At 34.9% G+C, this 26,516-nt stretch overlaps 1 protein-coding gene and 1 long non-coding RNA gene across 6 annotated transcripts in view; one reads left to right on the top strand and one right to left on the bottom strand.

Moving 5' to 3' along the window:
* LOC125667001 (uncharacterized) overlaps positions 1 to 24,612 on the top strand; it is a 25,889-nt gene extending 1,277 nt beyond the window's left edge. Inside the window, exons 1-6 of one of the 5 annotated variants that reach the window (XM_048900285.2) lie at positions 1,300 to 1,433; positions 17,589 to 17,653; positions 17,782 to 17,867; positions 19,446 to 19,492; positions 20,669 to 20,835; positions 21,084 to 24,612. In XM_048900285.2, the coding sequence (XP_048756242.2) occupies positions 17,617 to 17,653; positions 17,782 to 17,867; positions 19,446 to 19,492; positions 20,669 to 20,835; positions 21,084 to 21,724 (978 nt within the window). In that variant the 5' untranslated portion in view covers positions 1,300 to 1,433; positions 17,589 to 17,616 and the 3' untranslated portion in view covers positions 21,725 to 24,612. Of the gene's footprint in view, positions 1 to 1,299; positions 1,434 to 17,588; positions 17,654 to 17,781; positions 17,868 to 19,445; positions 19,861 to 20,668; positions 20,836 to 21,083 lie in introns of those variants that run through there. The other 4 variants (XM_048900284.2, XR_007366987.2, XR_008797926.1 and 1 more) reach the window with 4 other exon arrangements.
* On the bottom strand, positions 24,130 to 26,516 carry LOC130049432 (uncharacterized). The gene is made up of 2 exons (XR_008797927.1): positions 26,244 to 26,516; positions 24,130 to 26,021 (listed from the first exon to the last, which is right to left on the bottom strand). It is a non-coding gene; the product is annotated as an uncharacterized LOC130049432 (long non-coding RNA).

Here is a 26,516-nt window from a genome sequence, read left to right as displayed (position 1 = left end):
CTTAATCCTGGCCCCAGGATCATGAAACATCTTAAGCTTAAGTCAAAATCTGAATATTGTGCTGAAATGATTGAGAAGTCAATCATTCCAAAATAAAATTGCTATTTAATATTGTTTCATTGAAGTTCTAGTGTCTGCAAATTAAGAGTTTCAGTTCAAAAGTAATGAATATTTTACAGGTGATTGAAATTTTGACTTAAGTCTGAGTTTGTTACATGATCCTGGGGCCAGGAGGCCACTTAATGCCAATATATAAATGTGGTCGGTCTATTTAATGCCACAACTACACACACACACACACACACACACACACACACACACACACACACACACACACACATATATATATATATATATATATATATATATATATATATATATACATGTATATATATATATATATATATATATATATATATATATATATATATATATATAATTATACACGAGTTATTTTCGGCGTTCTATTTTTTTTCTTTTACAGATTATTGTTGTGGTGTTTCAAATTGTACAATTATAAACTAAAGTGGCAAATCGCATAAATGAAATGATTGTTTTTAATCTGTTACCATGGAAACAAAACCCAGTGGGTAGTACTTTTACATGCCTTCTGCAATGTTTATAGTCCAAATATTACGTTTAAAGTGAATTTTGACTGATGTAGAACTTGTAAAGCTGCTCAATATGCATTTTTAAATTTTAAAAAATTCTATTAGCTTTTTACCCCATAAGTTTGCATCGTGTAGTTTTTATACCACTAGTATTCCCTTTTGTACAAAGATCCCAAAAATGTAAAACATCACACACACACACACACACACACACACACACACACACACACCCGAAACGGCATTTTTTCCAAAGAAAACCCCCCAATTTTTAAAAGATAAATTCCTACTGAACATACTGATATATAACATAACTTTGTTCGCTACATGTCGAAATGTCGCAAATCTTACCTTAAATCTAAAACAAAGTATGATAATTAAAAAAAAAAAGAACGAAGTATGGGTATGTTTTGTAATTCGGGAGAGGGGGATTAAGCGTATAGAAGTATTAAAACGTTGTCATGAAATGCAGGGCAATCGCATTGGAATTTTAGCATATACTGTCAATAATGAATCAGTGATCTGCACTAAAGCAGCGCTTTACACAGAACGACACTGTACAGAGTTATATAAGTAATTACTGGTAAATTTAAACATGAGAATCGACATAGACGAGAAGAATGATTGTGACAATATCGTCGAACATTTAAAATTCCCTTATTTACATTGTAACGTAAATCCTCTGAGTTCTTCCTGATTGAATTCGGAGAAAACTTTGGATAATTTCCTTCGTCACATTGTGTGTACTTGCCAACACTTATGCAGTTCGTGTTATTAAGCTTCTAAATTTATAATTCATAAATCAAAAGGCCTAGGTCTGAAAAGGTAAGTTACATGTACATAGCTTTTTGTAAGACGTTACTTTTTAAAAAAAAAACTTTTTCTTTTCATACATATTATCAAAACTTTAAAAATAATTATAATAATAACGATGATAATAATAATAAGAAGAAGAACGATGATAATGATAATAATACTGATGATAAATAAAAGACAGGATGAACCATCTTTCGCTTTTGTGGCTAATGTGATACTTACATCTTTTGAAAAAGTACATTTTGGAGTAAAATACTTTGAATTCACGATTGGGAAATTAATATAATTGATTGCAACTTATATGTGCATAGATTTAAGTCAGGATTTTAAAGGTCTTGATCAAAAATAGGAGAGATATGACGAAAAAAAAACAACCCAACCCGAAACACTTTTTGAAAAAAATCGGTGCAATGAAATTTTCAATGAAAAACATGAATATTTTATAGTACTGTCCTTTGTTGTAGAACTATATCAATAGAATAAAACATGAATCAAATATGATTAATTTATTAATGCCAAATATTCTACTACCAAGACCTAATTCCCGTGGGGATCCGGGTTAGAATGGGTCCTCAGTATACCATTGCTTGTCGTAAGAGGCGACTGAATGGGGCAGTCCTTCGGATGAGACCGCAAGGCCCCGTGTCACAGCAGATGTAACACGATTTATTTTAAAAGATCCCTCCTTGCTCAAAGGCGTCGAGTATAGGTCTAAATTTTGCAGCCCTTCACCGGTAATATTAATGACGTCTCCATATAAGTGAAAAATTCTCGAGAGGGAAGTTAAACAATATACAACCATCCAACCAACTAAATAAGACGTAATCTAAGAGACCGGTCGCGGTAGTTCAGTGGTAAAGCGTTCGCTTCGTAACTGGGAGATAGCGAGTCCGAGCCTCGCTCCGGCCATGGCCGCGTCATACCTGCAACGTAAGCACAGTTAGTCCAAACGCTCTAAACGCTCGGCATTTAGAGGTGAGAATCACAGCTCTTTCGGATATGACCTTAAAAACAGAGATTCCGTGTCGTCGTAGGTGTTGGCATGCTAAATAACCCTCAGTACCACGGCCCTGAGCGCTAACGCGAAAAGATAACTCTTGCAATGACGCCTTTTTCATTTTGTTTAACACCTCGTAGATAAGGGGTTTCCATCTGTATCTTGGAACGAAAGTAATTGTGAGCTTTATTTTCAATCGGTGTCCCATTTTTGAGCCATCCCATGATAGATATTTATATATGGACTTAGGACTTTTATACTATTTCATAAGTACATGTAATAAAAAAAAAATCCGATGTATTTCCAGTAATTATCATGGAAAACAGTAATCATGCATAATGTATACAATGAAAATGGGAAGACCAATCTCATACCTTCTATAAGGAATACAATTTTGCAATCGTTTTTCTTCTATATAGATCTACGATTAAATTATGTTTCGAAAATTAACTTATCAAAATTGAATAGAATATAAGTAATAGTTGTTGTATTTTTATGGCGAGTGTGAAGCACGAATCTCTACCCTTTGTCCTAATAAATCAAGATACACCGAACTAAATATTCAATGACTTACTTAAGAAATATATTATCTGTCCTGTGACAAGTGGATATAGCATGATTTTTTAAATTACCCCAATGAAAAGTAAAGGTTGTGTCAGCTGTTCGCTTGGGTATTTTCCTCTTCTCGCCAAGCATGTATATCGCGCACAATTCGCCCGATTGTTGGTGAGAGTGCATGTGAAGAATGTGTCGGATCAGAGCACCTCAACTATGAACATTGGCGATTTATACACTATTTGGGTTTACAGTTTTTATCACATGCATGTGATGATCACACATTTCGTGAAAATTAACTGGGAGGTGATAAAATGGATATGGACACGGCCGTGAATTTGGATTTGAACTTCACCTAGTTAAACGAGGAATGTGTTGAAATTGTCAGGTGCACGTGGTGTTCAATACCCTTACCAAAATGTAAAGTTTGCTGCAAATTTGCCGCAAGTTTGCTGCAAGTTTGCGGCAAACAAATCAGTGTGCCAGAGCTGTTTGCCAGAAGTGTGCAGCTAATGCCACTAGCGGCATACAGTGTGCCACTAGCAGTACACAGTGTGCCACTAGTGGCACAGTGTGCCAAAAGTGCACCACAACTTTTCCTAAATGAAACAGTGTGCCAGAAGTGCACCACAACTTTTTCTTTGGTATTCAGAATCAAAACTGTGTGCCAGAAGTGCACCACAACATTTTCTTTGGTTTTCAGAATCGTGTGCCAGAAGTTCACAACTTTTTTCTTAAAATTTTAGAACTGAAACAGTAAGGGTACCAAAGTTCACGACTTTTTCTTGAATATTTAGAATAAAAGAGCCATATCAATATATCCATCACAACATTTTCTATAATAGAACATATGCAACATTTCTCGCACCCCCTTCAATCGATCTTCTTGTCTTAATGGGAATTAGTGGTCATTTTGTCACCAAATATTGAATTCAATGAAAGTTGCCCTATAATAGATATTATATATTAAAGTAATAATTACACTTGTATTTAATTATTTCAAACACCTTTTAACATCTTGAAAAAGAATATGTGATTTTGGTGATTGAATATTATTGTCTTGCGAGACAGTATAATTATTCTCTAGTTACCTTTGCATGCTGTCAGCAAAATGTATTTGTTGTTTTTGTTTATATTTGAGAAATGATTTAATTGGGGTGCAGTGAATACTTCTTCCGTATATATATTTCTTTACATTAAAAGCGGTTATCTAACATAGTTTTATTAGGATTAATTTTCTTGTTTTTGAACATAATAAAAAATAAATGTTCTTATTAGTCATCAATATGTATTTCAATATCATCGAGAGATTTTGAGAAAAAAAATAGTTGCCATCACTTTCACAGCTAATGCCCCTTTAAAGTAAGATGTAAGTGCACAGGTATCTGAATTTTAATCTAATTATTTCAATTATTTATTGATTCACCAAGCATGTTGGCATACAATCATGTTACACAATATGAGATATATAATGACAATAAACTAATTACTAACAGTTCATTTACATATATGTAAATACAAGTATATATTTGATATGTACCTGTGATATTAGACTATGTATACAATTTAGTATTGCATATTACATAAATTAAATGTAGTTATAGCACTCTACTTTTGGTGCGGAATTCAAAACATTCATGTAAAAATTCAAAAAACCTTCTAGCATGAACTACATTGACAGGGTTGCATAGTACTTTACAATGGTTTTCCTTTGATATAGCATCGTGTGAATTGTAGATGTTCAAAGGGTAATAGTTAATTAGAAAAAAAATGTGAAGAATTTTTTTTTTATATCTAAATAAATGGAGAGAGAGAGAGAGAGAGAGAGAGAGAGAGAGAGAGAGAGAGAGAGAGAGAGATTTCTTTTCTTTATTTACATGTATATCTGTTGATTACAGTTCAGATACTGGGTTTGTGAGTTGAAATTAATCAAATGAGCGTGGTAAAAATCCACCTTTATATGTATAATTTACATATCAGGATTTTATCCAGGTACGTTATTCTGGTTTGTGGAATGCTAATTTATACTAAGTTAGAATAATCTAAGCTGTATACCAAAGTAGGTCTTCATGGGACTTTACGGCTCTATGCATCGTAAATAGAGATCGGGTTCAATGCGTCGGGTGTGGGATTCACACAATATATGCTGAGCGCGAAAGTTGATATTGACAGGCGCCATAATGTTATACCGGTAAACAACATTTTGAACATGAATCGAGAACAGGAGTTGAATCAGTTGATGCAGATATTCTGAGGAGAATCTTCCAGTCATTGAGTAAGTGAATTACTGTGTATCTTATAGTTATAAACTCTCTAATATATTGTTCAAAACGAAACTGACCATCGCTCATATTGTATGTTGTTGCGTCAAATCTAATCCGAGATTCCTCTGACTCTTACCCCCGCTTTTATATTTGACATGTGCGGGGGAGAGTCAGAGCGGACTCCATATTGAAAAGTGGGAATTCAGCGACACTAGCTGGTGTTTGCTGCTTTACCTACCTCTTACAACTTTATTTCGCGGACCCATCTTCCAAGACGCGAGGATTCAGTTATCGGAAGATTATTCTACATAATACATCATGATTAATACGATGCTATCGCCGTTTAAACGATGGAATTTTGTGTTTATATGTGCTGACGTCATGCGCAAAGAAATCAAATGGCGAGACGGCGACCTAATTCAAGTGATGCTCCATTTGTCGGTGTTAGGGCCGTTTAAACGGCGATAGCATCGTATTAATCATGATCTATTTATAGATTTATCTTCCGATAACCGAATCCTCTCATCTTGGAGGATAGATCCGCGAAATAAAGTTGTAAGAGGTAGGTAAAGCAGCGACACCAGCTGGTGTCGCTGAATTCCCACTTTTCAATATGGAGTCCGCTCTGACTCTCCCCCGCAGAAGTCACAAAATAAAAGCGGGGTTAAGAGTCAGAGGAATCTCGGATTACGTCAAATCTTGCAAGTCGGTGTTTACGTTCATAAATTTACATGCTTCATTCAATTCTTTGAAATTATGTGGATTTTTTTTTTTTTAAATTTCCTTTGTATGAGATTAGACTCCTTCTAGTTGCATTATCGTAGCCCTCGCGGATTTTTTTCTTATACATTTGGACAGGGCCATATAGGCACTTTAAAAATCAAAGTACTGAAAGTACTCATGGGAGTTGAACATTGTGGAAATTCAGTTAGAACAGATAGCACTGGAAGGGTAGGGGGATAAATGACTGGATATTATCATGATTTTAGATACAAATCAACTGTTGTTGTTTTTCAAAGCGTTACAACAGCAAACATGGATAATGGAAGGCCCATGGGCCACAACGCTCCTCGAGTAACTGAAGTTGTGTTGTTGTTTTCTAGAATTTCACCCCTTTATATTCTCATGATAAATGTGACCACATATTATGGCCCAAACATTCAAATCAATATGGTTATCAATGCCTTGCAGTTATGAAGAAGTTTTTCCCCCTGTATATATACATTCAAGTTTAATCCTAGTTGTAGCTAATTCTAAGGATTCATTACTTGAAAAGGTAGTCCGATATGCTAAACTGTCACCTGAGTATACTACAGTCCTGTAGAGGATCAATGGAATGGTAAATAATTGTATAATAACTCAAAATAAATGAAATGCAAAAAAATTAAAAATCGTCCGGCATCGGAAATGCACAAACCGAGTTGCGCAAGGAATGGGCATAAAGGAAACCGGCAGAAAAGTTTGCAAGAATTATCAAGCAGGAAGCAAAATTTTGCGTACATAAATTTCAGCCGACTTAAATCCTTTGACCTTGACCTTTAACCCTTGACCAAAATCAATAGGCTAACCGCTTCTTTGTCTCATCAAGGGCGATAATCCATCTAAGTTTAATTGAGATCCTATAATTTGTTAAAAAATTATAGTGCAGAAAACAAAATTTTCTCCAATTTCAGTCTATTTATAGCCACTGTGACTTTGACCTTGTGACCCCGGAATCGATAGGCTTCTTGTCTTACTGAGGGTGACAATCGATCTAAGTTTGATTGAGATCCTATAATTCGTTCAAGAGCTATGGTGTGGAAAACAAAATTTTCTCCAAATTTCAGTGTATTTATAGCCAGTGACCTTGACCTTTGACGTAGTGACCCCAGAATCGATAGACTTCCTGGTCTTACTGAGGGTGACAATCCATCTAAGTTTGATTGAGATCGTATGATTTGTTCAAGAGCTATGGTGCGGAAAACAAAATTTTCTCCAAATTTCAGTCTATTTATAGCCACTGTGACTTTGGCCTTTGACCTAGTGACCCCAAAATCGATAGGCTTCCTCATCTTACTGAGGGTGACAATCCATCTAAGTTTGAATGAGATCCTATAATTTGCTCAAGAGCTATGGTGCGGAAATGAAATGTTGATGCGTGCCCGCCCAAATCACTTCATCAGATCATAAGCCGAGTTCGACTTCATCGCAACTCCGCTAAAAATGAAACACTAGTCAAATAATGTTATTCATAATGTTATTCATTGCCAAGGTATTTGGGATATTATACTGTGGCTCAAACAGGGGGTGAATGAACCTGACAGTATGGGAAGCATATAGTGGAATCAGACTTGTGATGCTGGAAATCTATAGTGATTAATAAACTATACATGTACAAGATCCATAACTATTTTTTTTTTTCAGTTTATGAGGGAGAATCCTCATGTCTCTTTCATCTGTAGACAAATAAACTGTAGACAAATAAACAATGTGTTTTGACCAGAGCAATTTCCAATCCTTTTTGCAGCATAAATTCAACATTGTGGCAACTGGCTTAAACTTTGATAGTGAAGTAAGCACCTTATCCCATGCTCTTAAAATTTCTGTTTGACACACACTCATAACATCCACTCAAACATTACAGAGTGCAGCAAAATCCCATTGTAATAGGGGATTCAAAATGGATAACTGGTACAAAATATGGTACATACTATTCGAAAAGGATAATGAATTTGACATATTGATGTCTTGGAAAAGGAAATTCTGACATCGGGGCTCTAAGCGTTTTCAAACGTTGTCATTTGATAAAAGTGTTCTACATTTTTAAAAATAGAGATTAATAGAGGGCGAAACCCTCTCACGGCCCGAAGGGCCGTGAGAGCGGAGCTCTCCCTATAGGTAACACGTATATACATGTTTATAAGGAAAATATAGGAAAATAATGAAAAATTAAACCATACCTATGGAACTTGAAAAGTTTGGTACCAATGGCGTCGATTCGAATACTATCGCGTGGACATGTATTTCTCCATTTTGAATCTCGTCTACCCTAGTTCACGTCGTTCTGAGATGTTACATAAAATCCGTAAAAGCATGTAAATCTTATTTTCTTAATCATATATAATCACTCCACGATTAACGCCATGTTTTTTGTTGTGGTTCAAACGCTATGTTTGTAAATTTGCTAAATAACGACGCTGAATATGACGTCACAATGTACTGTTTACATCGATTGCGTTATATTTCCCGCGTTCAATATATAGGCGGATCAAATGTCCAAAATTAGGATGCTTTGATACAGCTCTGTCCTAGTGCTAACTTTGGGTTATTTTTGTCCTGTTTTGGATATAGGTACTAATGCCAAAACTTTTTTGCTTCGCCCTCAAACACGGTCACGCCGTAAAACATATTATGTCTTTACATACATAGGTGAGAAAGTTTCCATTATTCCTAGCCGAGACATACCATGTATGCGCAAAAAATTCATAAACAAATATCAAAATACTCGCGTAGAAAATGTGGACCTTACCGTCATCAAGCGCAGTGAAACACGCCATTTCGAGATTTTCGCCGACGAAAGCTCGGTAACAGTAATGAATATGGTACACTCATTTTGTATCTATTTTGTGACTTTCTTTATTAAAAGGAACAGTTCTCTAATGTGTAACGTGCAATTACTACGTAATTCAATAACTTGAAGCATGAAGCAGTTTCACTTTGCAACCGGATATAAGAAATTTTATTTCGTATTCCGATCCCGATCGAAAGTTTAATTCAATATACATGTAACATCAAGCATTTTTTATATCACATTAAAAAAAACCAAATATATACACATACACAATGTTGTAGAGTTATTTCTTGTAAATTTTCTTGTAAGGTTTCGCACCATATTCGATATTTCGCGCCACGGTGTCAATAGGTCTTGTGTGCAGTTGTCGTTCGTTTCCCTATCAATGTTTATAGGTGACACTGCGCTACAAACGACAATTTTCAACCTTATCTTTTATTTTTCTATGTCTATCAGTATCAATTTGATCGAAATCTTGTATTCAAATTGATTTGAATACAATATCATTGCATTTACTTACATGTCAATTATCAAAATTAGATTAATTCAGAAAAGTTACATGGATTATTTAATGGCGGATGTTTATAAAAGTTTATGTTGATTTACCTAGGAGTAAATCAGCTGACACAGAACCCCCGTTGACGACCACTATACAAATCAATACAAATTACTACGCAGAAAAGTGCGTGATGACCAAGGGAGATTGAACATAGTTCAACTCCCAAAAACGGAGAGAGAGGGGGAAGGCCGGAAAACAAACAAATAATTAGGCCTATTTCCGTAATACTTATGCTATTTTCTGTTTACTTTCTACTCGGGTGATATTTGCAAAATTTAATTAGTTTATTAAGTAAATGGTGTTTTTTAATGAATGGTTGATTATTTTTTTTTATTCAAATGCTTATGATTTGAACCCAGATGTCCAGTTAGAAAAATTAAACTGCATTATGATCAGGGATGTGACCTCCGGAATCTCAATTTTGTCTCTACATCAATGCATTTAATACGTTATTAAAATGGATTGAAGGTCTTGTCTTGGCAATAAAGTTAATTTGTACGTAAAGTTGGGTCAGCATGATATTCACAGTTGTACATCAGATATTGCATTTATTAGCCCAATGGGCTGTAACGCAACATTGATTATTGCTCGGCTTTGAAAATCAGTGGTCCCAGGTGTCGGGTGACGGTAATTACATGTACACACCCCAGAATGATTCCTCCTATGTTAGATGCCTTGCAAACTTATATATAGGAGGACCAATGGTATCTCGTAATTATTTAAAATCTTATATCTTTTTCAGAATATATTTCATGATAGTCATACAGATTCAGAAGTTGTGATGGTGTGTTGATAGGCTGTCTTCAACTTGCCATATCTTAGAGTTCCAACATGCAGGCCTGGATTAATGTGTATAAATCACTAATGAAAAAAAGAATGACATTTCAATTTATACACACTTGCCAAGTGAATCTGATGAGACTGCTACATGTATTTGTGAGTAAAGGCACTCTGTCTTAACCGAAAAACTATTTACAGTTTATCACAACAAATGGATGGGACAGTAGAGCTGTTGCGGACAATATGTGATTGTGATGACCAAGTACTGAACAAGTGGAAGATTAGAAGAAGGTCCAGAATTCAATCATGTTTTTTATTCTAAGGTGCACACAGCATGGAGATAGTCCTATTATTCTCTCGTTCATCTATGATGGAGAAACTTGTGTAAATGTTTAGTGTTCTCCCTAATAATTAAATGCCCACAAGTCTGTATTAATTTATCAGAATATAAAGTCCTTCACAGTACTGATTTTAAAATTAATGTAGATTGTCTCCAGATTTTTCTGAGGAAAAGTGCATAGTTTACATGTGTGAATTTTGAATACAGTGAAACTTCTCTAAACCGACCGGCTCTCGGACCGGAAAAAACGGCCGGTTTAGAGGGATGGCCGGTATACCGAGAATTTAGCAATTATAGACATTTTATCTCAATATTCACAAAGTAGGTACTGTTCACCTTGACCTGGTGATCTATGATCAATTATCGGTGGAGATTAAATTAGTCCGCTTGTACCTAAAGATAATTATGAATTACAAGAAATATTCTCGCTGAAATCATCTAATTTTAAACTGAAAATCTATAACAGGATACATAAAGAAAACACATAGGCCTATTATTGGAATTCCTCTTACCTATAAAAACTCTGTTTACATTCATCGCTTATATCATTAACAATTTTGTTTTGACGTTTATAAAAAGTACAGTAGTAAATACGAAATTGTAATTTGAATATATTTCTTTGGAATTTTAAGTCTATGGAAACCAAGAAAATTAATCTATCTTTTAATAATTATCATTAACAGTCATGGGTTTGTTCTTTATTAACTACCGCTTATATCCATACGAAAGTATGGTGAAACAATATGGCGTTTGATACGGTATTCATTCAATAATTTCCCAACTGTGTTTTACATTTTGTACAGAATTTGGAAGGGTCTCTTGGAATAGTTAAGTGTCAATTAACACCCTTGACAGCACAGGTAAACAATAGAAATTAAAGAGGCCACTAGTGTTTTTCACACCTCCCATGGATAATTTCATACCTGGCCAGTTGGTCATTCAATTTGCACACCTGGATGATCTTAATTAACCTTTGGCCAAGATTTTCTTGTCTTCAAAAAGTGGCCAGTATGTTAAGGGTAAATTACACATGTTTGTTAACGAATGTACTTTAAAAAGTGGCCGATGTCCGGTTTTCAGGGGTGGCCGGTTTTGTAAGACTTTCTTTGTAAGGAAATGTTAAGATTTCTGCCGGGACTTTGAAAATCGGCCGATATTCAGGGAGAACCGGTATTCTGAGGGGCCGGTTTGGAGAAGTTTCACTGTATATTTCATTCTTGTCTGCAAATGTTGCCGAAACCTGTTGTTAAGATGCACAGTCATGTTATGCAAATGATAGACCTTCTTAATTACATGTACAGAAGATCATGTCAACTCCTTTGTCTTAATTGTATACACAATTCTAGCATTTACAGGGTTTGACACTAACGCACGTCCGACCGACCGAGACTACTAAATGATAGGTCTGGTCGGGTAAAATGTTTATTGACTAGTCCGACTGGTCGTGTTAAAAATATAAACAAATTTAAGAAACTTTACTTTAAATCATAAGATATTTCATTCATAAAAAAAATAACTGTAAAGAGTTTGCGAGCAATTTTGAACCGCATGATGACATAATCTCTATCTTTAGTTCTAATAAGTCGTGGTCGTAAGTGATGTTCTACGACATCTACACACTGTTAATGTGTGTAAAGTTATGTTTTGGTTAAATAGAATTATTGAATTCATTTTCATTTAAAAAAACACCAAAACAGTTCATTGGAATTGAATATAAAAAAGTGTTTATTAAACATATGTGCGGGAATGTCTATATAATCAAATATGAAATCTCGTCCTCAATGAAAGCAAAAGATGTCTCAAGAAAGAAAAAAAAAAAGGAAAACGTTGGGTAGAAACAAAGCAGGGCTTATGAAATAGAAATTAAAAAAAAAATATTGAAGTCAATTTATTCTAAATGGATTAAAGAATTTCCGTGCCGGTAAAAATTTGAAGAAACTGAAAAAAGGGTTGAAAGTAAAAGCATCAAATTGAATGACGAGATTAAAAATTTTTTTGAGACAATTAAATGCATTTTAGTTCAAACTTAACATTTTTCATTTAAATTAAGTACATGTATTTAGATATGGAGAATCTTATAAGATTTTTTTCTGGAACGTTGGTCAGGGCTAGTGGATGTAAGGTCAGGTCTAGCAAAAATCATTTTAAGTAGCCCGATTGGTCTAGTGCCCAAAAAAGTTGATGTCAAACCCTGATTTATAGCATCATTTATATAGCACTTGCTAGTTTAAGAAGGATTTTATTTTCTAAAAGCTTTCATTTGACATGATTGATCTAAAACGGCCAAAATTCACAAATCTATTTAAATCACAACCTGACCTTATGTCAGAAAAGTGCCACTATGGGTTGATATTTTTCTCTTGGATCTTGAAAGAAATTCTTTATGCAGCAGTTTCCAAATAAAATGTACTCTCATGGCCAGGGTGGGACTTCACCGAGAACTTTTTAACATTGCACAATGCAATATTTGTAGATTAGAAGTTGTTGCAGTTTCTTTAAGTTTTCTCTCACATCTTGTTATAATTATATTTTATATTTTTGGTTGGGTTGCACAATGTGCAAACAGTTTATAAAATGGTGAATTACTCAGTGGTGGGCAAGCGACAGTAGCGTCCCTGTAATAGTACCTACTTTGTGTAATCAACTCCTTTCACACCTCTCACTTGATGTTCCTTAAACTAGTTGTTAGGGATACATTGAAGATGTGCATGTGCCTTTTTGAAAGTGATCAGACATTTTTTGAAAAATTTACATGTAGTTGAACTTCGTCATTTTTAAGCATTTCTTTAATCGACAGTTCCTATTTTGTGTAATCAACTCCTCGTATACCTCTAACTTGACATTCCTCAAACTGTGTACATTTGTTTTGAACACATTGAAAATGTGCATATGTGTTTTTGAAAGTGATCAGACATTTAAAAAAAAATGTATATGTAGTTGAACTTTAATAGTCATTTTTAAGCATTTCTTGAATAGATGGTAACTATTTTGTGTAATCAAATCTTCATGCACCTCTAACTTGACATTCCTTAAACTTTGTACAGTTGTTATGAACACATTGAAGATGTGCATGCATCTTTTTGAAAATGATTAGACTTTTTAAAAAAAAAAATTATGTGTAGTTGAACTTGGTCATTTTTATGCATTTCTTGAATAGATGGTACCTATTTTGTGTGATCAACTCGTGCACATCTAAATTGATATTCCTCAAACTTTGTACAGTAGTTATGGACACATTGAAGATGTGCATGTGTCTTTTTGAAAGTGATCAGACTTTTTTCAAAAAAATTACATTTAGTTGAACTTTGTCATTTTTTAAGCATTTCCTGAATAGATGGTACTTATTTTTTGTAATCAACTCCTCTTACAGCATTTATTTGACATTCTTCAGACCTTGAACAGCTGTTATGGAAGCATTGTAAATGTGCATGTGTCTTTTCGGAAGTGATCAGGCATTCTTTGAAAAATTTGCATGTGCATGGTGAAGTTGAACTTAGTCATTTTTTAAGCATGGTACTTTATGTAACCAACTCAGCTTTTACTTAACATTTTCCAGACCCTGTACATTATAGATGTTTTAAAAACATTGAAGATATTCATGTAACATTTTAAAAATGCTTCTCTTTTTTTTCTCTCTTTTTTGTTGTTGAAAAATTCTACCTTTAATTTGTCATTTTCCCAGGATATGTTTCTACTGTTGTTCCTATGATAGAGAACATATTTTACAAGAACCCGGTCATTTCTGTTTTTGAATATATTTTTTTTAATTAGTATTTTTGAATATGTTAATTACTTGATATGTCATTGTTCTTGAAATTATATTAATTGAATTGTTATTGTGTTTTTGTTTTGTAATGACAGTTTATATAGCATCCCTTAATTTCGAGCAGAAAGTGCCAGAAGTGTGCCGCAAGTTTGCCGCAAACTGTGTGCCAAAAGTCTGCAGCAAGAGTGTGCCGCAAGTTTGCCGCAAACTGTGCCAGAGGAAAAATTTGCATACGAAAAGTATACTTGCGGCAAATATGCCGCACACTGTGTGCCAGAAGTGTGCAGCAAGTGTGTGCCGCAAGTTTGCTGCAAACTGTGTGCCAGAGGAAAATTTGCATACGAAAAGTATACTTGCGGCAAATATACCGCACACTGTGCCAGAAGTGTGCAGCAAGTGTGTGCCGCAACTGTGCCACAAACTGTGTGCCAGAGGAAAAATTTGCATACGAAAAGTATACTTGCGGCAAATGTGCCGCAACTAGTTGCGGCAAACTTGCCGCAAATGCGCTGCAAATTTGCAGCAACTGTGTGCCAGAGGGCTTATATTTTGGTAAGGGTAATTCATTTACACAACACAGTTTTAAAAAATATGCAAATGATGGTTCTGCCAACTGGTGTATCTCCAGTTGTATCATGGCTGTGGTGTTTTTCCTTTTAAAAAAGTGTACAATAACTGGAGATGCACCAGTGGGCGGAACCATCATTTGCATTTTTTTTTTTTTTTTAAAAACTGTGCTGTGTAAATAAGTAATTGAACACCACCTGACAATTTCAACACATGGTGAAGTTCAAATTCTAGGCTCGCGACCGTATCGATATCCATTTTATCATCTCCTAGTTTAATTTCACGAAATGTGTGATCCTCACATGCTTGTGGGAAAATCCTCATGGTCATCATTGAATAAAATCTATAAACCTAAATCGTGTAAATCGCCAATGATCATAGTTGAGGTGGTCTGAACAGACAGATTCAGCACACCCGTATTCACCAACTATCGCGAGATTAGTGCGCGATGACCATGCATGACAGGAAGAGGAAAATACCCAAGTGATCACCTAACGAAAACTTTATTTTTCATTGGGCTAATTTAAAAAATCATACAATAACCGCTGGTCACATGACAAATATTATATTTCTAATTGGTCACGATACAAGTAAGTTATTGAATATATAATTAATTTCGGTGTATCTTGATTTATTTTGACGACGGGAGGAGACTCGTGCCTCGCACTCGTCACCGCCCTTCGTCCAAATAAATCAAGATGCACCGAAATAAATATACAATAACTATCACTTGTATGGCAATCTACATTTTAAAACAATTATCCTCGGTACTCGATGCATGATTGCTGATTTTCACGAACAATTACTGGAAATGCGTCATTTTTTATTACATGTACTTAACAAATAGTTAAAAGTCATATAGATATTACGTTTAAATAAATCATTGCAGACAATATAGAATTACTATGCATCATTCATTTAAGCGTAACTTCATATTATGATTGTTTTATGTGTTGGTTTTACCAGTGTGCATGTAAAAGCAATCGCTATACATGTATTTGAAAACATTGCTTGAGTCCCGTGTGGAGCCGAGTTAGAATAGGTCCTTAGTACCACTTGCTTGTCGTAAAAGGCGACTAAATGGGGCGGTCCTTCGGATGATACTGAAAAAAACCGAGGTTCCGTGACACAGCAGGTGTGACACATTAAAAATCCCTCCCTGCTCAAAGGCCATAAGCGCCGAATATATGCCTAAACTTTGCAGCGTTTCACCGACAACGGTGACGTCTTCATATGACTGCAAGATTCTCGAGCGGGACGTTAAACAATATACATGTACAATTAACCAACTGATCTAGCGATTTGAATAATAATCAGGGTGTAGTACAATAAGAAACATTTGTATCCCATGGAAAGGTAGTACCCCTGGTATCTTACCGCAATATCAGTTTGCATAAAAACCAGAAAAGCATGAGTCTATGTGAAGTAAGAGACAAAATGTAAATGACAGAAATTCTAACAAACCATGTAATACAAATGCAAAACTGGTAAGAAAATCCAGTACACAGCGGGCTGTGTTTGTCATTTATGTTGGTTTCAACTCCAATAGTTTACAGTAGTGCTTGCTTAGTCTGGAGATTGGTGTTCTAAGCATCTTCTATAAAGAGTTTGACTCTCATGACATGTTATATATCGCAATTTTCATCGAATCAGGTCAGTTTCCAAATGTAATTTTGACCTGGTTAGTTACTTGGTTTTCATCTTAGAATTTGACTTTCAAAACGGACATTTCAGAAACAGTTCCCTTTAGGAATTACCCCGAGTTCTTGGGTATTTTTCCTGTAAATCTGGTTAGAAGACATACCTGTACATGTGCAATAGAAAACACATGATCCTAAGAATAGTTACAATTACACCGGGTCAACATTTTTGCATGGGCTTCACAGATTTGAGTAATATATACACTACCTCACTGTTGTGTTTCTAGATGTGCCACTTACAATATCGCAAAAGGTTAATGTTGACCCTTTATTGGCCCAACATTATGTCAGCTAAGCAAGATGATCTGCATATTCCTGTAAATGTTGGACAGACACAGACCACTCGTACTTTTACCAACACTGAAACATATGTATGTGTTGGACCAACGTAGGCCACATTGTCTGTCCAACACTGAAATTGTTGGCATCGAGATCTTGAAAATATTTATATCGCAATAACACCGGGTCAACAGTCAATCTCTACCCAGAGTTATCATTCCTTACACTCACTTACACCTCTGTCAACGTCTCAGAGGTTTTACGAGATTGTTGTAAAATAGCTTGTAGGCTTAAATAAAGTATGGTTTTGACTTCAGTTACAAACATATACGTACATAAATAAATATTGAGCAGATGTCAAGTCTTTTTGTGACACAAGAAGCATTGATTTGGGTTGAAACGTGGATATTGGGTAGTTCTATTGCACCAGGCCTATAACATAGGTACATGAAGAATATATAGTAATGGGAAAAAAATCTACAAAGAGTTGCTTGGAGTACATTTTCCCGATATTTTATAAAATAGTTCTTAGTTTTATTAGTCGTTAAAAAAGGTGAATTTACATGTGGAATAACATTGCTTATTTTGAGACATTAACAGAGGTGTAAGTGAGAGCAAGAATGTTACAAACGGTCAGCTAACCTCGAATCAATGCCAATTAGGTCGCGTACTGATGGGGCACGGAGGTTCACCCCACCCTTCAGCTAGAAGTACAATCATTTATCGAATAAGCAATATACAGTGTGATAAGTCATGCTATTTGGAGTTTGTTAACTTAAACCATTCATTATTTCCTCTTTCTTGAAGGACTACGTAAAAGTTTCAACAGCTAAACATGGCAGTTGGGAATACGACTTCTCAGAATTGCACAGGTGAGTAATTCATACATTGAATGTGCACACGTGTACATTTTTTAAGATCAGCATTCTTGCAATGAATAATTTGTATATATCACTAATTCGGAAAAATGAAATGATTTTTATTATCAATTATATGTAAGATTTAGGGCTCATGACGGGTGTGACCGGTCGACAGGAGAAGTTTGCTCCTCTGACGCACCTGGTCCCATCTCTAGTGTATCCAGGGGTCTGTATATACCGAATAACGGTTTTTCTTGGCGTATTACAAGTTTTGCGAAAATACCTCAACAACCCTAGTGCTTTGTATTCGCGTTGTTCTTTGTTTGTGATTCACCAAGGCAAATTTTAGAGGTACAGAGAATTTTAGAGTTACAAATTAATTGACAGCTTTCAATTTCTACAAACAGACAAAACTATTAAATGATAATTAGAGATAATTAGTACTACACCTGAGATAGTGACTTTCTACCCACCGAGTTACTCGTATCTTGTAAGATATGGAACACAATTGGTTTAAATTTTATGCGAATTTGATTGTTTGCGATCCAAAACTACTCGCAAAGAAAGTTAAAATTGCATTGTTGCCAATCAAACCCGTTATACGGTATTCTCGATAGGATTTACGTGACGTCATAAATTGCATAAGAGACGCAAAACCAATGATTTAGTCAGACTTATGCATGATAGGAACACAAATTTTGTTGGAGTTTTTTCCCCCCATTAGCTGTAAAATAATCGTGTTAAACAGATATTATTTTAAAAGTGAAACGTGAAGATAACAAACAGTGATCAATCTCATAACTCCTATAAGCAATACAAAATAGAGAGTTGGGCAAAAACAGACCATTCGATATACCAGATATCAGATGCATAGGAGGAGTAAGCATGCCTGTCGATCGTTCACACCCGCCGTGAGCCCTATATCTTGATCAAGTACATGGAGTTATCCGTAGTCAAAATCAGTTTGCCAAGAAGAGCCTAATGATCGGTAAACGATCATAGAATTTGCAAAATGATGACTTTAATCGAGACTGTTGAAACCCTTGCACCATCAACTTGTTTGTCAGTAGCCTGCCTCGATTTAAAAACTGATCCAACGCAGAACAAGCTCTTGCATATCGAATAAGTTGAGATATATAGACATTATATGCAGGTGATAATGGAATATTGCTACAACGATATGGGAAGTTGCTGATAGAGAAACTGAAATTAACCCGTTTGTCATAAAGTTGAGTTGTTAGTTTGCGATTAATATCCATTTTTGATAAGATATATAAGTATGAAGCAGAAGTGGACGACTACGTTATATGTAAATAATAAATTATATGTTTCAAAAGTTTGAATCCAAGGACAATAGCTCTTTTTCGTTGATTTCTGAATCACATCAATTATGCGATAGCCTTTCTTTATTTTTTACAAACATTTTGCATATGTTTGTAAAGAAACTGTTATGAGATTAATCAATGTTCGTTATTTCCACCTTTCCGTTATGAAATTGTTATGAATACTATTATATCATCATTATAACCAGTGTTTGTGAAACTTGGATAATGCGGTTCAAGAAAATTTGATATTTTCTTATTTTTATATATGATTCTGTTTATGTGTGTCTCGCATTTTGACAAGTGCAATGACCTATATATGTTGATACTTTATTTGTTTTAACTCTAAAAATTGAAATAAATATCATTTCTATACTTTTCTCACATATCCATGCAAATTTGGAGTTACCGTAATCACCGTTCATTATCTTCACGTTTCATAAGATATTTATAGTGACTAGATGTCTGGTTCTATTTTGTAGATTTATGGAACGCTGACTACGATGAAATTATTCTTCTATCACAAATTGTAGGTGCTACATGCTTTGCCTCATTCATAGTGGCAGGAATCATATATTGTTATAAAGACGCTTCGTATGCCTTTACTTTGAAAAAAGGAGAACTTCATTGTTTACTGGAAATCATATCAATTATTGCATTTGTTTACGACCTTTCATCGGATGTATTTTTGAGCTTACAATACTATAAAGAAGGGAACTCTACATATTTCGTGCTGACGACGATATTTATCATTGCACCTGTATTCTTCAGTTACATTGCTATAGTTGCTTTAGTTGCAAGCAAATCGATCAATATGTCGAAACCTGAATGGTGTGCATCAATGATGGTTGTTGTTACATTGGGACCCATTGCGGCTATTTTTGGACATCTATTGGTGTAAGAATGCAATGATTTTTTTTTAATATGTCAGAGGAAAGAACATGCATAATTATACGACCGTCTTAAGACGGGACGTATTATGGTATGGCGTTCATGTCCGTCCGTCTGTCCGTCCGTCTGTTAGCTTTTTCGTGTCCGACCCGTAACTTAAATACTACAAGGCCTAGAATCATCAAACTTTGTCTGTAGATACATCTTGGGTAAAAGGTGTGTCGCACATTAAAACCAGGTCACTGTGACTTTTCATTAAGAAGATATGGCCATATATGGCAAAAACTTGTCCGGCTCATAACTTGAAAACCATTAGACCTAGAATCACCAAAATTGGTCAACTAATGTATCTTAGGTAGAAGGTGTGTCGCATCCTACTTTAAGGTCACTGTGGCATTTAATTAAGGTGATATAAAAAAAATTAATGGGTACAATCTATACTGTTAACAATATGTGACCGGCGTATCATGTGCCGTGGCGGTGCACTTTATTGTTTACAAATGCTGCTGTTTTCAGTATCGTAAATATATATGGCAGCAGTAAAAGAAGTGCGATGACATTTACATGTTAGTCGCAAAATTAGCTGCTGTAGTATTTGAAATAGTAGAAATGTCAATAGTAGTAGTAGTAATAGTCGTAATAGTAGTAATGATAGTTATTAGTGGTAGTACATGTAGTAGCAGTAGTAGCAGCAGCAGTAGTAATAGTAAGCGTTGTCGTTGTAGTAGTGTTAAAAGTACTAGTAATTACTGTTTTTGTATAGTAGTACATGTATTGTGATGACATTATGATGATGATAAGATTTATTTTTTAGACTAATCTACAGTCTAGGACGAGGACCAGATGAACGCTTACCTATACAACTTTCACCCGCCATTCACGGTATGTTGGAAGTGAATTTTGAGGCAGTACCACAACTTCTACTTCAGATCTACATCAACGTGAATACATTGGCCTGTGATGAAAATGACATCAAAACAAGTAAGTAGTAATGATAAAAACACGATTCTTAAACTGAGGAATAAATTAGAGAAAACTGAAAGATCGATTAAATGTATTATGACATTAAGTGAAATGTGAGCACTGAATGGACAGAATGCAATCAAGTAGGAATGTATTTCATATCGATTTCCTGGTTGTTGCATCTAAAAATTAATTTGAAAAATCGCAAGATAAATGATAACAAAAATTGTACCACTGTCATGTGTTTTACTTCAATTCTGTTTTAGGGCTCCTCCGATATGTTGCAGTTGGTGGATCAGCTTTTGACATTATTGTAGCAATGTATGTCTACAAAAATTATGTAGCCGAACGGTTATCATCCAGTGAAGAAATTGAATTCAAAGTAAAATTTGCATCATTTTTGAAGAAATTATTTTTGATTGGAGCAAGACTGGTCATTTTCGCACTTTTCTTATCAGAGTTCACAGATTGGTTTTACATGTTTGCGGGGTATAGGTTTTTAATTTGTGTCATCTTGTCTTTCATCAAACTTTGCTTTAGAATAGAGACACGAGCGGAGGAAGATGTGTCATTTATAAAACGTTCTTTGATATCAATCATAGATGCATTTTTGAATTTGTTCATTGTTGTGAAATTTTCAGATTATAAGGGCAGCTACCTGCCATTAAAGTGTGCGTCGTATATATTTATATACTGTGAGAACATTGTTCTCTTCACCATTTGGATACTCCTTACACAATACAATGATACGTGGTACTATTGGCCAAGTATAGGCTTAATCGTAGCTTTCAGTGTATGTAATGTTTTGTGTGAACTATTATATTTCAAATGTAAGCATAAAAACAGAGTAGGTAACGATGAAAACCCTGGAAATCGTCAATCCAAGCACTGGCCATTTAGTCCATGATGCGTACTACTATACCAGATGATGCGTAATACTATACCAGATGAATCGTTCCGCCCTTGAGTACAATCAGTCCATATCCACTTTAAACGTTACTTTTTAACCGTTCAGCATTACCTTTCCAGGCCAAAACGTTCCGTTTCCGGCAATAAAACGTTTCATGCTCATTGGAAACCGTTCGGTCTTGATCCTGCATGGTTATTGGAACCCACCTATCGTCCTTACGTCATGACTATCAGTAGGGATAGGGAAAATAAATCAAAACATCAGATGGCTCTACAACGCTGGGTTTTCAAGTTTTAAGATCTGTAACTATTTACATGCAACGTATCAAGTCACCAAGAATACGAGAAGTGCTTAACATACTTCATGTGCAAATTATATCATTCATTGGTTAACTATTTGTTTTAATTACGTAAAGCAGCATAGTGTCTTAAAGTAGAAAAAAAATGTGTCCAACGTTCTGCGGTTTTTTTTTGGGGGGGGGGGGCGTCCGCTATTCTTGTTAATTTACTTTGATATAAGAAATGTAGTTTAGTTTTGTTTGCTTGATAGCAGACAGGCACATGTTTCATGCCGATAACAATAAAAAAATCAATCCAGTCAGCCCAACCTCACATCGTGACTTCCTAATTTGCTGTATTGTTGATATGTCATCGTGACTTCCTAATTTGCTGCATTGTTGATATCATCCATGGGTTGTTTTACTTCAGAGCTTGTCTCTAGAAGTCTATGTGTTAAGATACAACTTGATGGATGTAGTATGAGGTTTAAAATAAACAGCATTATTTATAATTCTTAATCATGTCCATTTTCTAAATTGTCATTTTGAATAGCATGCTGAAATATAGTATTTTTGTATACATCATAGACCGATCGTTTGATAAGCAATCATTACTATCTACTGGGTACTTATTAAGAAAAAAAAAGAAAGATGTCGAGAAAGTTCAACTAATATATATAGGACAGACATGAAAAAAAATAGGTAAGGTGCACTTTTTATTCCCCATAACAGTTGTACTAATATTTGAAACAAATTAAATTTTAAATAAAATTAATATCTCAAAACATTATCAATGATCCGCGCATTAACTAATTACATGTTTCGAAAGATTTTGATTCTTTTTACACCAATGCATGTTTACGCAAATTCAAATATTTTAGAGCCGTAGATTGTACAGTTACGTGATAATAGATAACCCTCAACAGAAATAACACTAAAGGATTTTAAAAATGTTCCCGGTTGTCAATATTGGTCCATGATTTTGCTTTCCTAATTATCTTTACACTAGTAGGAATTTATATGCCATATGTTGAAAAGAACGTACGAACAACTATAATATGGGTTAGACGCACAGAAAACAATTGTAATTTTTCAGAGTTGAAATTGACACATATTTTGTAGAAAATTAATTTGCTGAAAAAGTACGTAGGTATTCAACCTGGTAAATTGGTTTGAATAGAATTAAATTCGAGGCAAAAATTGTCCTCCCCACTTGCCCCAATTATTCCATTCACAAACCAAACTTTGTTTAACTCTCGATAAGTACCCTTCCATTCTTGTTCAAACTGTTCAACATATGTACAACGTTCCACTGGTGTAGTAGTCCGCTTCAGTGTCTGCAAAGGCAAATAAATAATGTACAAAATAAATCCTTAGAAAATTGTATGTCTTTTTGAAAACTGACGTTTAAACGATTACAATTTCAAAAGCATACATTAATGAAAGTATGCAATTCCCCCTGCTGATCACACATGGTATTTCATTTTTGGCGCCACTTGCTTAACTGTTGAGATTACTTGCGCTTACGCAACAATTCAATGTTGTTTGCCATTTTATAGATACTGATTGATTGAGCAATCCATCTCCTAATACATTACCCTTTTACTTTGTGAATGTTTGAATCCTGTTTTGTCATCTCCTGTATGTTGTTTTTATCATCCTGGATTGTTGTGTTCTTTATACCCTTTTTGAACAGTTTGTGTACATCGTTACAGGTGCTTCGGAAGCACCCCGTCTTTGACACGAGAGTTTTATAGCTATATGTATAGAACTACATGTTGCCTTAACTTTATTTTGTTATCAACATTCACTCTACTCACATCACTCTGTGTATGTCATCTATCGTCATGGATGCATGTATAACTGTTGTGTTATTGTATGGCCTTGGCCTACGTATACATATTATATAATCCCATGTTTGCTGGTTATTTAATACAATTATTATGCAATAATGGATCATTATAATTCCTTAGACAGTCATGTACATTATTGTCAAAGGAGCAATAACTATCGACAAAGAAATAGTGTTGAATGAGAATTGGATGACCTAGTGAAGCTAACAGTTTGAAGTGTAAATCACATCGTTATATACCGACACTAAAGCGGTGGATTTATCTTCATGTCAGAGAGGTGGACTAGTACTTTGATGTGGAATATAATGTAAAGGATTGTATATCATCAATACACCCTTGTTAAATATGATATCTCTCTCATTTCCTTAGTAACATTGAACATGTTTGGAAAGTTTATATGAAAAAAAACCACACAAACATTTGATTTCCTATCCTGTTGGCTAACCAAAATATGGATTTTCTTTTTAAAGAAAGAATGTTTAATGGTTTGCTGTTTTATATTGATTTGACGGCATTTCAAACATACATGTATGTCATCGATGAAGATGTACATGTATAAGTGTACAAACAGTTTGACTGCTCTGATAAACTTCTGTGACACAAATCGCGACTGAGAGGAATAATGCACCATGTACGTGGATCCCGAGTAACAATTCTAACTTTTAATATCTCTATCATCCATTACCTTTCGCATTATGTTGTTTTCATATTTCCTTGTTTGACTGAACTTTTAATTTAAAAAAAACCGTATTCCACTTGATTGTTTTTAATTCTTTACTTGTCATAAATTCCAGTTTTTAGTTACGATTAAACCATCGTCTCCCCAATCAAGTGTTTGTGATCCATCACATTTCTCACAAACCCTTCAAATATTACGTTTCAAAAAGACTCTCGGCGAAATGTCATCTTAGACATTTATCAAGGTACTCTAGGCTTCAGCTCAAATATTTCAAATCATTTGCATAGCGTTAAGAATTTGTTGAGTAGCGTTTATTTTTGAGTTTACAGAATGCAACTGATTTGATACGCAAGAGAGTTGGGCAAACACGGACCCCTGGATATACCAGAGGGGGATCACGTGCCTAGGAGGAGTAAGCACCCCCTGTCCACCGTTCACAACCGCCGGGAGCCCTATATCTTGATCAAGTAAACGGAGTAATCCTTAGCCAAAATAACTGTATCAAGAATGGCCTAATAATTGGTGGGAAGCACGTCAGACAGCACTTGACCCAATGATAGGTTGTATTGGCCAACTAGATATTTCATTAACATGTAGGTACAATGTATATATATATATAGGAATTATTGAATGACATTGGTGAATATTTGGAATCAAAACAAACGCAATTGTAATTTAGATGCATATTTGAATAGCAGTTTTATTCTTTATTTCTTCCCAGATTGATTTTTACGCATTAGAATATTAAGCAATATAATGATTTTTACGCATTAGAATATTAAGCAATATAATGATTTTTTGATTATATCAATCAAATGCTTACGAAGCAAGTAAAATGAATCCTTTAATTTAGCTCTTCAAATAGAGGAAGAATAGGAAGGGCCACATACATATTTCATAAACATGCATGTACATTCAGTATAAAGAAAGCTCATATCCATCAGATCACATACTCATTGAATACCAGCATACAATACCCCCCAAAACATTCACAAAATACTTCGTTCTCATTCAGGTTCCCGGATCACTAGGAAAATAATTAGCATAGAAGGGCCTATGCAATGAAATCATATTTAATTGTGTTTAAAAAGAATTTTCGTTAAAACAAAAACAAAACAAAAATACCTGGGGTTTATGAAGTTCTTTTTGAAATAAAGTTCAGCTAACACCAAACTCAAAATAAGTGAAGTGATTCTAATGGCTTACAGATTTGCAAATTCCTATTATGAGACATTGCTACTTAGGATGATTTATACTGCGTAAATGAAAACATATTTTTTTACTCAGAAAGAAAGCAAAGAAATCTATGTAATTTTGTATGGATATATTCCCCGTAATTCCGCCTATATCTTGTGAGCATTTCCTGAACAGCTTCACCTTTCTCTGGCCAAACAAAGTTGAGCATCCCCTATAGCATCATAATGAAGAATCCATGTGGAACTTTCAACATGAGTGGGGTTACCTGTGTCGGGCTGTCTAAATGTTCTGAGTAAACCCATAGAAAAAGATTTTGTACAGATGTGAATCTCACATATTTTAGAATGCATTTGGTCAAAATGATATCGTGATTTGTTTGCGTTTGTCATTTGAATCATATGGCACTGTGCTCTATATTTATCGTGTAACCCCACCCACCTCATTAGGAAAATACCTACACACTTAATAAATATACAGGTAAGTAAATTTGCTTGCATATCAATTACTTACCAAAAGTACTTGTCGTAAGAGGCCACTAGATGGAGCGGTCCTTCGGATGAGACCGCGAAAACCGAGGCCTTGTGTCACAGCAGGTGTAGCACGATATAGATACCTCCCTGCTGAAAGGTCATAAGAGCCGAACATAGGCCTGGATTTTGCAGCGCTTCACTGTCAAATGGTGACGTCTCCATATGAATGAAATATTGCGATTGTGACAAGTTGCTATCTAAAGGAAGAAAAAAAGCACACATAACCCTTGTTTCTCAAATTGTACATAAATAC

Source organism: Ostrea edulis, chromosome 8, assembly GCF_947568905.1.
Source record: "Ostrea edulis chromosome 8, xbOstEdul1.1, whole genome shotgun sequence".
Lineage (NCBI taxonomy): Eukaryota > Metazoa > Mollusca > Bivalvia > Ostreida > Ostreidae > Ostrea > Ostrea edulis.
The sequence above is the reverse complement of the archived record's forward strand: the minus strand, read 5'-3'. Positions and strand labels throughout refer to the sequence as shown.